The sequence below is a fragment of the Trichoderma breve genome, chromosome 4 (assembly GCF_028502605.1).
Source record: "Trichoderma breve strain T069 chromosome 4, whole genome shotgun sequence".
NCBI lineage: Eukaryota > Fungi > Ascomycota > Sordariomycetes > Hypocreales > Hypocreaceae > Trichoderma > Trichoderma breve.
In genome coordinates this window covers 1111976-1126807 of record NC_079235.1, presented here as the reverse complement: position 1 = coordinate 1126807, position 14832 = coordinate 1111976, and the positions used below count along the sequence as shown (strand labels likewise).

Genomic DNA, 14832 nt, shown 5'->3' with positions numbered 1-14832 from the left:
TTTTAGGGATGTTTTTTCTGTAGAAGTACGAAGTTTTAGAGCGAGCAAGCAGGGACAAGAAATCGAATAGACTTGATACATGTAACATAGTTGTGCAGAGTAAATGAGTCAATGAATCATGTTGAAGAATAGATTGTGAAGCGCAAACCAATTATGTCTCTTAGTATATTCATTCTTCAAGATATCCTTTCCATCTCAGGGAATACTACGCCCTCCAATACCGGGGCGGGAGTCCATTCGACAAGACCACGCTCATATCTCACAGCCCAGACGGCGTCGGCGTTGATAACCTCCAAAGCTTCCCTTACTTCCTGGTTCTTCTCCATGACATCCGCTAGGAGGTCCAAGATCTCATCAAACATGTCGTCTTCTACGCGCACGTACGATATGATGGCTGTGAGTAGCTTCACCACTGCCTCCCAGATCCGAACTGGAGACGCATGCTGGCCGAGTCCACCACTCAAAGCCTGTTCTGCTCCTCCTCCGATGGCCCTTGGCGTGACTTGAAAGCCATCGCCGGACCGTATAGGAATCACAATATCCTTCCCTGATCCGGCCTGCGAGAGAGGACCCCTTGAAGAGATATTAGAACGCCCCTTGTCCCTGGACGCATTCTGCTTGGCTTTGCGACACCAATCGCCTAGTCCATCCCACCATTCTGTTTTCCAGCGAGTGCTCAGAAAATCGCCCGCCGCCTTGCACAGCCCAGAGAGCGTTTCGCAAGCCTCGACGACGACAAAGGTCTCCGGGTCGCGAAGCCTGGTGATGATCACGGGCCAGATGGCGTTGACGAGGGGCAAAAAGGAATCTTCGTCCGCGGCGAGGACGGACGATGCCGCAGTGACGAGTTCCAGGAGGGACCTTCGCAGCGTCGGGGTCGGAGAAGTCAAGTAGTGCTGCGTGAGCGTTGCTACACGTTGAACAAGCTGGTACGTTGGCGAATTTGGTGGTCTTTCCTGCTCTCTGGGGGGCTCTTCTTGTTCTTGGTCGTCTTGTCCCTGGGCCAAGTCGCTCGTCCACGGAACTCCAGGGTGTCCGCTCTTGGCCTCTGTGTTTTCCATCTCGGCCTTATCACGTTCTTCTCTCTGTTTGCGCCTATCGAGGATTTCCAGAAGCATATCTAAGCTTTCGATCGCTTGTGCCTGTTTCTTGTGGTTAGTGGATGACCGCTCGGCGTCAGTCAAGAGCCGGCCGTCTGCGTGGGTTGCCTGGTCCACAATCTCCTTCAAGACGGAGAAAAGGCTCTCTACGAAAGATGTGTATCCGTGGTAGTTTTCTAGAGCAGCAAACATTGACTCGACGACATCATCCAAAAACGGCACCAGACCAGGCCCAGCCAGCCGTACCATCATTCGCAGGACCTGTGTGGATGCCGGGGAGATATCCAGCGTATTCAGCCGCAGCGAGACCGAGTTGACCATGTAGTCGACGTTGTCAATGATCAATTCTGAGACGTTGGAATATTGACAAGACAGTGCTATGCTGTTTAGCGTTGCAATGGCATGTTGCTGCAGGTTGCCGTTATCCGAGCCTAGGAATGTGGCAACAGGGAATAGCACATCGATGAGCTCTGGTCTAAACTTCTCACCCGATCTCTGGGCAGCGTATGCCATAATCTCGAGAGCAATGGCTTCCAAACGCCAGTCAACCTGCGCCATCTCCGTGTGCGAGTCTAGTACTTGAACGGAGAAGTCGTATAACTCGTCGAAGACTTGATTTACATCTTCTGACTGGTCAGTGAATGCAGATAGATCGAGCAGCGCGTCTGTATCTTCAGAGCCGGCATGTGAAGCTTTGATCAACTCAAAGCACAGCCAATATGCAGTCAGCTGATGGAGAGATGTTGATTCTCGAACACAATCTAGCATGTTTGCAGCAATTGCCGCATGCTGAGATATGGAGCCCACAGTCCGTACGAGATTCAATATCTCGCTCTTTAGTCTTCTCTGCCCTTCGTGGCCTAACAGCACCGGCTGGAATTGCGGTTCACCCGTCGTGACTGAAGCCGAAGACCCATCATCGAGCAGTAATACAGGTCTGGTGGTATTAGATTGTTGTACTTTTGACGTACTGACGATTGCCATGATGCTTTCTCTCAAAGTACTGCTGATTGAATCATCGAGCGTTGACGACTCGATTCTTAGGCTTCGTAACAATTCAATTCCCTTGGCCAGATTGTAGACTGCTTGCTCTTTTACCTTCTCGTCACTTGCCTGCACAAGGCGAGGAAGGCTCGACATCCAATTATAGACTGTAGATTTGATGCATTCTCCCAGCTCAGGATATATATTTACCAGATACCCCAGGCTCGTTTCGGTCATGGAGTCTTGATCAGATCCTTGATCAAGAATCACTGATGTCTCGACGAGGATGGTTGTGCAGTTTGATAGGGTAGTATGGCATTCGTCCAGTAGAGTTATGCATAGTCGGCCCAGAGCCTCACGGACTTCAGGCGCTTCATGTGTCCGTAGCCTCATCATCACTGACAGAGCCACCTGAACTTGGGCCACAGTAGCCTTGAGCCATGCCGGGCTGAGAACTTTGGATTTGTCGGCATCGCTCTGGCTTTCGGCTTCTTTGGCGATAATGGATCGTGTCCGCAAGTCAGACAGCACCCGTGTTAGGACCACTCGCACGGTCTCCAGACATTTAGCTATTACCAGCTTCTTATATCGAGAAGGTTTCGATAACAGCGTGGCAAATGATGAAATTGTTCCTGGGAGAAAACTGGCCAGCGCAGCATGCTCTTTGATGGCTCCATAGGCGGCTTCCAATGTCCTCAGTGCCTCGCGCTGAATCTCTGCGTTTGCACCTTCCGAAACTCCGTCCAGCATGACTGTGATTCCATGGCCCAATGCTGGCATAGACTCTGATTCAGAGAGGCCCGCCGCCGCCGTGGCCGACGAGCCTGCGGTGATAAGCAACGCAGTTTCGGCTCGGAACGCCTCAAGCACCGTCTCTTCGGGGATTTCTCTCTTGGGAGACCCCGGAACGCCATCGATGATGAATATGAGGAAGCTGAATATCTGTTGTACCAGCTGAGCGGATATTCTAGACTTCCACCCGTGAACGATGAGGATATTCAGACATTTGACGCAATCTTCCACCACGTTCATGGGATATCGTTCTAGCTGGCGAAAGATGTGATGGAGTGGGAAAAATACATATTCCGCCAGCTTTTCGTCAAGAGCCAGTGGACTCTTGGAGATTTGCTCGTTCAAGATGGCGAGGATCTGGTTGACAAGCTCCAGGACTTCCCGGTGAGTCTTTGGGTCCCCAGACTCCCGGATCGCCAGCTGGCTCACTTTAACGCAGCATGGCTTGAGCTACATGGTGTTAGATGCAATTATTGGCAATTTGATAGACACATGTACAATGGCTCACCTTTTGAAACAACTCGTTTCGTTCTTTGGCGGCCGGAGTTGTTTCCATGGCCCACTATAACAACAAAGCTTTTCGAAGAGCTACCTGCACATGATCTCTTGTATGACTGTCTGTTTGCGCAGCTACGAGCGCTGATAAGTTGAGCTAGAGAAGAAACTCTGGGTGCAATTTTAAAGAGGTTGATGCGGTCGGCGGTGCTTCTGCCTCTCATATGCCAAGAGCTGCTTTCAAAGATGAGGCCATGAAAGAAGCTGGCCATGCTATCCATGTGAATATTAGGCTACTGGCCAGGCAGACTTGGACGACAGTTTGAATTATGCTGTGCACTGTATTTATTGCCTCAATGGACGTCGGCTGGACCCTTGGAGATCTCGGTTAGCGACAACCGAACGGAGAATACTTGGCTAGCCGCAGCCACTAATTTGAAGCTGGCACTGTGCATTACCCTCTATCGACAGCTTACACTCTCACAACCGCAAGCTGATGCCGATCCGCGTGTGAGTGCCTCGACGTAATTGCCCCTCATTGTAACATCCATGTGCATCTACATCATAATGCGCTGAAGCTTGGCCCTTAGCATACCAGTAGTGCCTTTTTTTTTTCAAACACACAACAATTACAATCAAATAGAAGTCAACATGGATTCTTCTGGCCCTTTTCCTCTCCTGGCCCACCCATACCGGTCCCCGACCAAGGGCACATGTGCCTATGAGATGGGCAACACGGCCTCCAAGAACGCTCTTGTCTTCATTGGAGGTCTGAAAGATGGCCCTCATACGACGCCGTATATTCGAACTGTTGCTCGGCGGTTGGAAAAGACGCCCGGGTTGAACTTTTCTGTGTTCGAAACACGACTGAGGAGCTCCTTTGATGGATTCGGAAGATCAAGCCTGGCAGACGATGTCCAAGATATCTCCGCACTTGTCAAATATCTTCGCTCCATTGGTCGGGAAAAGATTATTCTTTTTGGCCATTCAACTGGGTGCCAGGTATTCTCTCTTTTCTTCTCTCTGCTACACTCTGGGTGTAGCTAGATATCGACGACAAGCTGACGGTTTCCAGGATTGTATGGAATATACAAATTACGCCAAGTATTCCAACAGCCCCGTGGATGGCTTCATTCTACAGGCACCCGTTTCGGACAGAGAGTCTCTGGACACCTTCATTCCGGACTACCAACCTAAGCTTGACTACGCTAACAATATGATTGCTGAGGGAAAGGGGGAGGACTGTCTGCCTAATGAGTATTCGATTGCCATGCTAGACGCACCGATATCAGCAAACAGATTCCACGACCTCTTTGCTAAAGGGTAAGTTGGGGCCGTCCCATGAAACTGCGTCAGGCAACACAGACACGTTGGCTAACCGTCACAGGGGTGCTGATGATTACTTTTCTTCCGACCTGGATGACCAGACAGTACACAACTTTTGGAGCCGGTTCAACAAGCCTGTACTCGTGTTACACTCGGAAAAGGATGAGTTTGTTCCAGCCAGAGTTGATCAGGCGGCAATGAACAAGAAGTACCAGGCGGCAAGCTCATTCGTCAGCCCATTGTCTGGGCTCATACCGGGGACGGGTCACACAGTCTTGCAGGAGGAGGCTCGAGAATGGCTGGCGGGGAGAGTTGTTGAGTTTCTTCGAACTCTTAGCTAAGCTCCCTAGTAGATAAGCCAGCCAGCCATCTCTGGTGGCAAGCATGCAGGTAGCCCAGAGAAGAATAGAGTTGTGTTCTTGCGCACCCAGCTGGTGGTGGCGTAGACGACGTGACATACGTAGACCTTGACAGGCGCAATAGCACTTCTGTCAGGCTACTCCATTAGCACAGACCCATCAAACCTTGTGACATCTGACATCCGCGTGTTTTCATTTCCGTATCTATGACACATATACAGCTGGTTCATCAAGCAAGAAATGGAGTATAAAAATTAAACAACCCGAGTGCGCTCCAGGGTAGGATTAAGACCCGCTGTCCGACATCCGGTCGTCGGACATATGTTCGGCCACCCTTTGCACCGGGGATTAGTGATTTGGCAACTTATTCCAGCTCTGACACCTTCAACTCCGGACTTAAAACCCGGACTAGCTCTGCTGACTCCATCACCATGTGCTCCGTAGGCGAATCAGCAGCTTCCCATTCGCCAGCTGCCATTTGGGGGGCCAGTGGAGAATCACGGCCCCTTTGGCGGTTCCTTGCTCGAGCTGACAAAGCATCGCGCTTCTGTGCCACTATCCACGAGTTCGGCGCAAGGTACCAGCTCTTCCGTATGTACATTTGTACCCACATCCACATCCAATCCATCGTTTCCGTCACTCTTCGGTCGCTCGGGCTGCCTATTTTTTTCTTTTTCTTTTTCTTCCTGAGCGCCGTTTGCCCTTCATCCTGCATCACATCGCCTGCTGCGAGTCGGCAGACTTTCAATCGCTGCAGCGTCTCGGGTCTCGCATTGGCTGTTTTTGCCCCAAAAAGCCCCTTGCGTCACTGACCGATAAAACCTAAACCAGCAGCTCAGCTCCGACTTCATCGCTGCGAGCGAGCCTCGATTCGATTCGACCGACCGACCGACGAGCATGCGGTAACGACCTAGACCTCTAGTCTGAAAGAGTTGGATCGCAATCATGGATCCGTACGACGAGCAAAAGGTGCTGCTGCACTCTGGCTCGTTCACCGGCTACCGGCCATTACAGGAGCTGGGAAGCCACTATCTCGCCGCGTCCGCCTCTTGCAAGAACTTTTGCGGCAATGAAGAAGGCTGGGGTCCTTTGAGTCCGTATCGGTGGGACTTTACGCCTTGCTTCGTCGATGTCTGGATTGCCTCTGTTGCCGCCTATGGCGTCCTCTTTGGCTCCGTTGCCATCTGGTGGCTGAAGAAGAAGAAGCAGCAGGAATATACAACCTCCAAGAACGCGCATTTCTGGATTAAACAGGTACGCTGCGCGCGTGGGATTTCTATATCGTATGTCATGGAACAGCTCACATGCTAATTGTTGAACCAGATTTTGCTGGCCGCCATCATCGCCAATGTTGCCGTTCAGTTTGCTTTCCAAATCGTCAGCTACGGAAGTACCTGGTACGGTGATTTCCGTGCCTGGACCTCTGTTCTCCTCATCCTTTCCTTGTTTGTCATCTTCACGATCCAGTGGTTGGAGCATTCGCGGTTGAGAAACGCCAATGGAGTCGTTTTGTTCTACTGGCTACTGCTGCTCATTTCCTTCGCCGTGAAGGAGCGCTCGTTGATCTCGCAGCAGCTCTACACCAAGAACCTCCCCTACTTTGTTACCTACTCCGTCGGTGTTGGTCTTAGCGTGGTTGAGTTTTTGGTCGAGTGGCTCTGGCCTCGTTCCAACCCCAGCGGCTATGAAGCCATCCTGGAAGAAGAAGAGTGCCCTGAAGAATACGCTACTGTCTTCTCCAAGCTCACTTTCTCCTGGATGACGCCCCTGATGAGACGCGGCTACAAGGTTTTCTTGACGGAGAACGATCTCTGGGGCTTGACTCGAGCCGACCAAACCAAGAGGACGGGAGAGGCGCTCGAAGAAGCATGGAAACACGAGCTCAAACGACGTCCCAACTCGCCGTCGTTGTGGTTGGCCCTGTTCCGAGCCTACGGAGGCCCTTACATCACAGCCGCTTTCTTCAAGGTTGGGAACGATATTGCGCAATATATCCAACCTCAGCTTCTCCGCCTTCTGATTACCTTCGTCGCTTCCTACCAAGTTGAGTCGAAAAGCTCTGAGGGGACTCCCCAGCCTGTCGTCCAGGGCGCTACAATTGCGTTCGCCATGTTTGCTTGCGCCGTCTTCCAGACTACCATGATTCACCAATACTTCCAGCTGGCTTTCGTTACTGGAATGCGCATCAAGGGTGGTTTGGCTTCGACCATCTACCGAAAGTCTCTGCGACTTTCTAATGAGGGACGATCGACCAAGACCACCGGTGACATTGTCAACTACATGGCCGTCGACGCCCAGCGTCTCCAAGATCTTACTCAGTTCGCTCAGCAGGCCTGGTCCGCGCCGTTCCAGATTATCATCTGCATGGTTTCCCTCTACAACCTGGTCGGATGGTCCATGATGGCCGGTATCGTCGTCATGATCATCATGATGCCCGTGCAAGGCCTTGTCGCTCGTATGATGAGAAACTTGCAGAAAGATCAGATGAAGAACAAGGACGCAAGAAGCAGACTGATTAATGAAATCATCAACAACATGAAGAGCATTAAGCTTTATGCCTGGGGTTCTGCTTTCATGGCCAAGCTGAACTTTGTCCGAAACGAGCAAGAACTGAAGAACTTGCGGAGAATTGGCGCGACCCAGGCTGTGGCCAACTTCACCTGGAATACAGCGCCCTTCTTCGTCTCATGCTCTACCTTTACCGTTTTTGTCCTCACCCAGGACCGCCCTCTGACCACGGATATCGTTTTCCCTGCTCTTGCCCTCTTCAACCTCTTGACTTTCCCCCTTGCTGTGCTCCCTATGGTCCTTACCTCTATTGTAGAGGCCTCGGTTGCTGTTGGCCGTCTGACCGCGTTCCTCACAGCTGAGGAGCTGCAGACAGATGCTGTCACTATCGGACCAGCTCCTCAGGAGATGGGAGAGGAGACCGTTCTCATCCGAGACGGCACTTTCTCTTGGAACCGACACGAGGATAAGAACGCGCTGACAGATATCAACTTCACTGCTTACAAGGGAGAGCTGTCATGCGTTGTCGGAAGAGTTGGAGCTGGCAAGTCGTCCTTCTTGCAAAGTATTCTGGGTAGTCTCTTCAAGATCAATGGCTCTGCTGAGGTTCGCGGCACTGTTGCATATGCTTCCCAGCAATGCTGGATTCTCAACGCTACGGTTAAAGAAAACATCGTGTTCGGATATAAATGGGATGCCGATTTCTACGAAAAGACAGTCAAGGCCTGTGCTCTCGTTGACGACTTCGCTCAGCTCCCCGACGGTGATGAGACCGTCGTGGGCGAGCGAGGTATCTCTCTGAGCGGTGGCCAAAAGGCTCGTGTTTCGCTGGCCCGTGCTGTCTATGCTAGAGCCGACATTTATCTTCTTGATGATGTTCTGTCGGCTGTGGATTCTCACGTTGGTCGACACATTATTGAAAACGTCCTTGGCCCCCGTGGATTGCTTTCTACCAAGACCCGTATCCTCGCTACAAACGCCATTTCTGTCCTGAAGCAAGCCAGCTACATCACACTCCTCAAGGATGGAGAGATTGTCGAGAGAGGAACTTATGAGCAGCTTGTCGCTAGGAAGGGACTTGTTGCCGATCTCTTGAGAACTGCGGGCCACGATTCTAACAACGCCTCCAGCAGCAGCTCTTCTGGAGAATCCAGTGAAACCTCCACCGTTATTGAGCCTCTCAGCTCTCAAGATAAGGAAGAGCTGGAAGAAGCACAGGAACAAGTGCCGGAAATGGCTCCCATTAAGATTGGGTCCTCCGTAGCCGACAAGCCGAGATCAAGCAGCATGGCAACTCTGCGACGTGCTAGCACGGCCAGTTTCAAGGGTCCTCGAGGCAAGCTTACTGATGAAGAAGTCGCGGGCTCCTCCAGGACGAAGCAGGCCAAGGAGCACGTCGAGCAGGGCAAAGTCAAGTGGTCGGTATACGGCGAGTATGCCAAGGAGAACAACCTTTTTGCTGTGGCCATTTACATGATTGCGCTGCTCGCAGCCCAGACGGCCAACATTGGTGGTTCCTTCTGGCTGAAAGAATGGGCTGATCAGAACCAGAAAGCGGGTGCCAACTACGATATTGGAAAATTCATTGGCATCTACTTCGCTTTTGGTATCGGTTCCTCGCTCTTGACTGTCATCCAAACACTCATTCTGTGGATCTTTTGCTCCATTGAAGCCTCTCGTAAGCTCCACGAGCGAATGGCCAATGCTATTTTCAGGTCTCCCATGTCTTTCTTCGACACTACCCCGGCTGGTCGGATTCTGAACCGATTCTCCAGCGACATTTACCGTGTCGATGAAGTGTTGGCCCGTACTTTCAACATGCTCTTTGTCAACGTGGGCAAGTCGGGCTTCACCTTGGGTATCATCGCTGTGACCGTGCCCGCTTTCAGCTCTCTCATTATCCCCATTGCCCTGACATACTACTGGATTCAGCGCTACTACCTTCGAACATCCCGTGAGCTGAAGCGTTTGGACAGTGTCAGCCGCAGTCCCATCTATGCTCACTTCCAGGAATCGCTTGGAGGCGTCGCTACTATCCGCGCCTATCGCCAACAAGATAGATTCCAGCTTGAAAACGAGTGGAGAATCGATGCCAACCTTCGTGCTTATTTCCCCTCCATCAGCGCGAACCGATGGCTTGCTGTTCGACTTGAGTTTATCGGAGCCATCGTCATTCTTGCGGCTGCCGGCTTTGGTATCGTCGCTGTTGCCAGCAACAGCCGTATTAGTGCCGGTCAGATTGGTCTGGCCATGTCATATGCTCTGCAGATTACGACCTCCCTCAACTGGATTGTCCGCCAGACTGTTGAGGTTGAAACCAACATTGTGTCTGTCGAGCGAGTACTTGAGTACGCGCGGCTGCCCAGCGAAGCTCCTGAGATTATCCCCAGCAGGCGACCTCCTGTTGCCTGGCCCGCCAAGGGCGAGGTCGACTTTAAGAACTACAGCACTCGTTATCGTGAGGGCTTGGACCTTGTATTGAAGAACATCAACCTCGACATCAAGACCCACGAGAAGATTGGTGTCGTCGGTCGAACCGGTGCTGGCAAGTCTTCACTGACACTGGCATTGTTCCGATTGATTGAGCCTGTCACTGGTCAAATCGACATTGATAACCTCAACACCTCATCGATTGGTCTACTGGATCTTCGACGTCGTCTTGCCATTATCCCACAAGACGCGGCTCTTTTCGAAGGTACCGTTCGAGACAACCTCGACCCCGGCCATGTTCACGACGATAGCGAGCTTTGGAGTGTGCTAGGTACGTAATCATCATGCTCTTTTATTATTTACCAATTTGCTAACTTTGTATGTCAAGATCATGCTCGTCTGAAGGATCACGTAGCCAGCTTGGAAGGCGGCCTCGAGGCCAAGATCAACGAAGGAGGTGAGTTTTGATGCCCTGATCCGTATACATATATCCATTTGCTCCTTTATCACTCCAAACAACACATTTTCCAAAAGCATTCAAAAGCTAACGATATACCTCCTCCAGGCTCAAACCTCTCTCAAGGCCAACGACAGCTCGTCTCTCTCGCCCGCGCCATGCTCACCCCCTCCAACATCCTCGTCCTCGACGAAGCCACCGCCGCCGTCGACATCGAGACAGACGCCATGCTCCAAGCTACCCTGCGCTCCCCGCTCTTCTCCAACCGCACCATCATCACCGTCGCGCACAGACTCAACACTATTCTAGACAGCGACCGCGTCGTCGTGCTGGACAAGGGCGAGGTGGTGGAGTTTGATACACCGAGTGAATTGTACAAGAAGCAGGGCATCTTTTTCAATCTCATGAAACAAGCGGGTCTGGAGATTGAAACCTCTTGAATATCTTGACAAGAGAGAGAAGACAAAAAAGACTGTTGATTCTGACTACATTTCATTTTATTTATTTCAACTTGTTCATTTACGTTGTTGTTTTTCTTTTTCTTATTTTAACCATGAGACTGCTGAGATGGATGATTCATTATGTGGTAATTAGGGTATTATGATGCTCAATGTATGTAAAATGAAGGGGCTACAAAAAAACAAGACAAAACAGAACAAAACAATTTTCATCACACTCTCCATCTATTCGCCTGTAACCATCATGTACTCGGCTAATGCTGCCGCACCGCTACGCCTCCGCGGAAAAGCAGAATGTAGAAAACCAAGGCAAAAAGTAAGGCTTTTGTGCAATACGGAGTATGTTCGGTGTGTACGGAGATGTGCAAACAGAGCAATTTCACACTCTCTGTACCTGTACGTGCACTTGCACTTACAACTGGTATGTAGAGATGCAGCCTGATTTTCCTCTGAAGAAGGAAATCGACACATCACCTCCCCCATCATGTAGACTTCGCTAGATTTTCCCACCCTCCTTGTTCAACCCTTCAAAGGTGGAAATAACAAGGGCTCAACGTCTCGGTACTTGGTACGGGAGAAGATTACCACTCCAATCCCAACCACACCCCGCTTATTCCCTTGTTGTTCAACCATCTTGTCTTGATAATAAGCCTGCCGAGAGTGTCATTGATGCTACTTCATCTACGAAATGGCACTCCGGGGAGTGTAGCTTATGTGGCCCCGGCATCACAATCAGGTGATTGGCAGGGTTTCGTGTATGCGTGCGTTGTCTTTGCGTGTCTGTACTCATACGTAGGATACAGAAGGAAGAAGCAGCAAGGCATTTGAATGGCCGGCGTCCCATGCTGCCATGCATTCTGGCCTTCATCAAGACACCACCACCGCAATGATGCAGGCTGGTGGGACTCGACGGGCTGCGGGCGCACACGGTGATGGCTAGCTGTACAAGGCGTCGCGTTTTTCTTCGTACCTGCAGGGACTTTGACACTCGATTGCTTACCTGCTCTGCCATGTATACCGGCTTCTGGACGGCGATAAGCCAGCACGTACGCTGCGCGGGTTGACGAGCGGTAGAATAGGGAGCAACGGAATATCTTAGTCCACGACACTAATGCTAAGCGGCATTACCTGATGCCGCACTTCTTCAGCTCAGGTATCCCCCCGGTGAATAAGAGGGTGCTAGTAAGAATAATGAGGGCAACAATAATAAGCAGCAGCACTGATAATGCCGATCCCGTTCTTATTGTGTATGCATTGCCTCGCTTGACAGGTCTGTAACGGAGATAGACTGCTTACCTGGGATCTACATAGCCACGTACCGTACCCCATACGGACAAGCTATGCTAGTACATGCCAGTCTTGTAGTAGTACTCGTAGTATTGTGAAATGGATGGGTGGACGGCGAGATGTGGTCCTGCGTATGTACCTGTATATGCACGCTGGTGCATACATATCTGTATCGGCTATACTGCGTAGAATGATTGCCCTATCTGTGTGAGAAGTGATACATGACGTGGTTGGTAGCATTTCCCCTTCGAGGCCGTGATTTTGGGTGCCCGGTTAGCCTTTGCCGGGTTTCCTGTTTCCTGTTTGTCTGGCGTCGTGCCCAAGTTTGATAGGTCTCGCTAGAACAGGGGAACAGCTAGCAGACGGGCGAGAAACGCGAAGCGAATTGCCATGCTAGCTGCATTAGTTGCTCCTTTACCTTTTGCTGTAATGTCCAGATTGAGACTGATGAATAGGTCCTATAAGGTCCAACAATAGGCTGGCGGACCACGGGCTGTTTCTGGGCTAATATCGGCAGTTGTCCGCTCCTGCAATCCTACTTGGTTGGTATCGTACTCGTAATGAGAAACGGGCAAAATGTTGCCCATTTGATATAATCCTTTCCAATAACCCTTGCCACTTTTCGTAGCAGCAGCTACTCCGCACACAGGACGTGTGTGATACGATATCAGGGTTGGAGCTGGTACAAAGTCTCTCCTGGAGGATGAATCACACATGATACAGCCTAAAGAGGCAAAAGCCACATAGAAGCGGTAAACCACCGCTGCCTCAAACTGAGCCTTGCTGTCTGCGAAAAGCCATTACCTCCAACTCTGCGTTAGCCTCGGCGAGAATCCTAGACACGATGCGCCATGCGAGGAGCTGACTCGGCCCTTGGCTGATCCATGTGTCGTGTTCAGTCCACGTTGGCAAATGTACAAACGGGTCACTGCAAAGGCTCCTAGTATCTTTGGCAAGCCTCAAGTAAAAGAAGAAATGGCCTGCAGCTAGTAGACACGTCCAGTCAATCAACTCATGAAATGTGGCGCCGAGAATCTCGTAGCCAAGCCCTTATATATAGATAGTAGTACCTCGTACAACTTGGCGCGTATGCAGTTGTTGGCAGTTGGGAATAGGGCTAGCTACCCTTTTTCTTGCTTTTGCCGTACGTCTTTTGTAGAACGCCCGCGTTACCCACACCTTGCGGCACTAATATGTAGGCAGAGGCATGTAAGAAGCTCAAAGCGGCGAATGGAAAGACATTGACAGGAGAAGAGGGATCAAGTAAGGCCTGCACCGACTCGTGAACTTCTGGCGGTGTGCCATGAAAGACGCAATCTCCCTTCATCATTCTTCAGCGTTCATCTCGGCGACTCTTCGATAGCAGTAGAGGTTTGGCACTGCAGTGAAACAGTGCCGATGCAAGTCAAAGCGTTCCAGCACCGAAACTAGTGCATGATGAGCAGCACTTAGTCGCGAGTTGGAAGAGTAGCCCCTTTAGCCTCCAGACTTGTGAAGTAGGGAGAATACTTCTTGTGCTACTAGTAGGAAGTAGTATGGAGAGATGCCTGCACTCTAGTGGCGCATTCTGGCTATCAAAGCGATTGGTTGCTGTGGGCGTCGAGCTCTCGTGGCAACCTCCTATGGGGGGGTTTTTGCGTCCCATGCTCCGAACCGATCCGCTTCATGGCGAGATTCAAGGCGACTGCTCGGCAACGATGGCGAACTGGAGCGGCTCTTGGCTCTTGCCATTGCAGTAGTGTTGGCAATAGCCACTGCAGCTACCACGGAGTACGGCGCGCTTTGCCCACACTGCCATCTTTCGTTGGCCGCCTGATTGCATGTAAGGAGGTGGACTGGCCAAGCTTCTCCTGTAATTGGCCCAACGAACAGGCGGGAAAGCTCACTACCTGCGGGCCGTACTCCTAGTGTGCGGTTAAAGTGTTGCTAGTTTTCCGTATTGGGTTTTTCGTGCATAATCTGCTTGATTCGTTTAGTCTTGTTCATCCTGCGGAGAGACGATTGGAGCTAATAATAGCTGTGTCTCTCATCAGCAGATCATACTTTGGCCGTGGCAGCTCTCAGTTGTCTCTCTAACGATTCAGTGTGCCATGAGGACCTATACCGATTTTGAATTATTAGTAGATGTTACTTACGGAGGATATACTCCGTACCGACCGATTTCTTTCCGCTGCTACAGCCTCAAGCCAGCCCTGCATTCACTCATACTAGTACTTGTACTGGTAGGTTAGATGATATTGAGCACGCCGCGGATAAGAACGCCACAATCTCGCAGCAACAGGCTAGAGCCAACAGTCCTCACTGGGGAATCTTTGCCAGGCAGACAAGGATAAAACAAACTCATCGCCGGATATCACATCCGGAAGGATTTCATCTAAAGCAAGGGCTAACCGTCCAATTGGATCCAAGCCGTGAGGAATGCTAAGAGTGTGCTAGTAAAGCTGTCAACATGGGGGCTTCAGGCTGGCGAAGAGACGCACGTTGACCAGAGTTGTGCGTTACCAGACTGTCGGGCTTTGCTGGTATGTAGGAGCTGCCCGGTTGGGCCATTAGGTGGCAAAATATTGCACATGCATAATGCGCGGAACAGGTAATAAATTCCTGATCCCCTCCCCATTCAAGCAATCTGTACCCCA

General features: G+C 51.0%; 3 protein-coding genes across 3 annotated transcripts; 2 read left to right on the top strand and 1 right to left on the bottom strand.

Moving 5' to 3' along the window:
• Positions 1–176: 176 nt before the first annotated feature.
• Positions 177–3432, bottom strand: T069G_06647 (uncharacterized protein; the record flags this gene model as incomplete). Its single annotated transcript, XM_056173857.1, has 4 exons — positions 177–573; positions 655–1829; positions 1884–3326; positions 3385–3432. 4 exons carry the CDS (start codon positions 3430–3432, stop codon positions 177–179), a joined length of 3063 nt encoding a protein of 1020 aa, XP_056027436.1.
• A 590-nt stretch (positions 3433–4022) lies between these two features.
• On the top strand, positions 4023–5038 carry T069G_06646 (alpha/beta hydrolase family domain-containing protein; the record flags this gene model as incomplete). Its single annotated transcript, XM_056173856.1, has 3 exons — positions 4023–4373; positions 4447–4694; positions 4759–5038. The coding sequence occupies 3 exons, from the start codon at positions 4023–4025 to the stop codon at positions 5036–5038; spliced, it is 879 nt and encodes a 292-aa protein (XP_056027435.1).
• Positions 5039–6001: 963 nt separating this feature from the next.
• T069G_06645 (ABC transporter transmembrane region domain-containing protein) lies at positions 6002–10891 on the top strand (the record flags this gene model as incomplete). The annotated part of the gene is made up of 4 exons (XM_056173855.1): positions 6002–6310; positions 6380–10325; positions 10383–10451; positions 10560–10891. 4 exons carry the CDS (start codon positions 6002–6004, stop codon positions 10889–10891), a joined length of 4656 nt encoding a protein of 1551 aa, XP_056027434.1.
• Positions 10892–14832: the final 3941 nt, after the last annotated feature.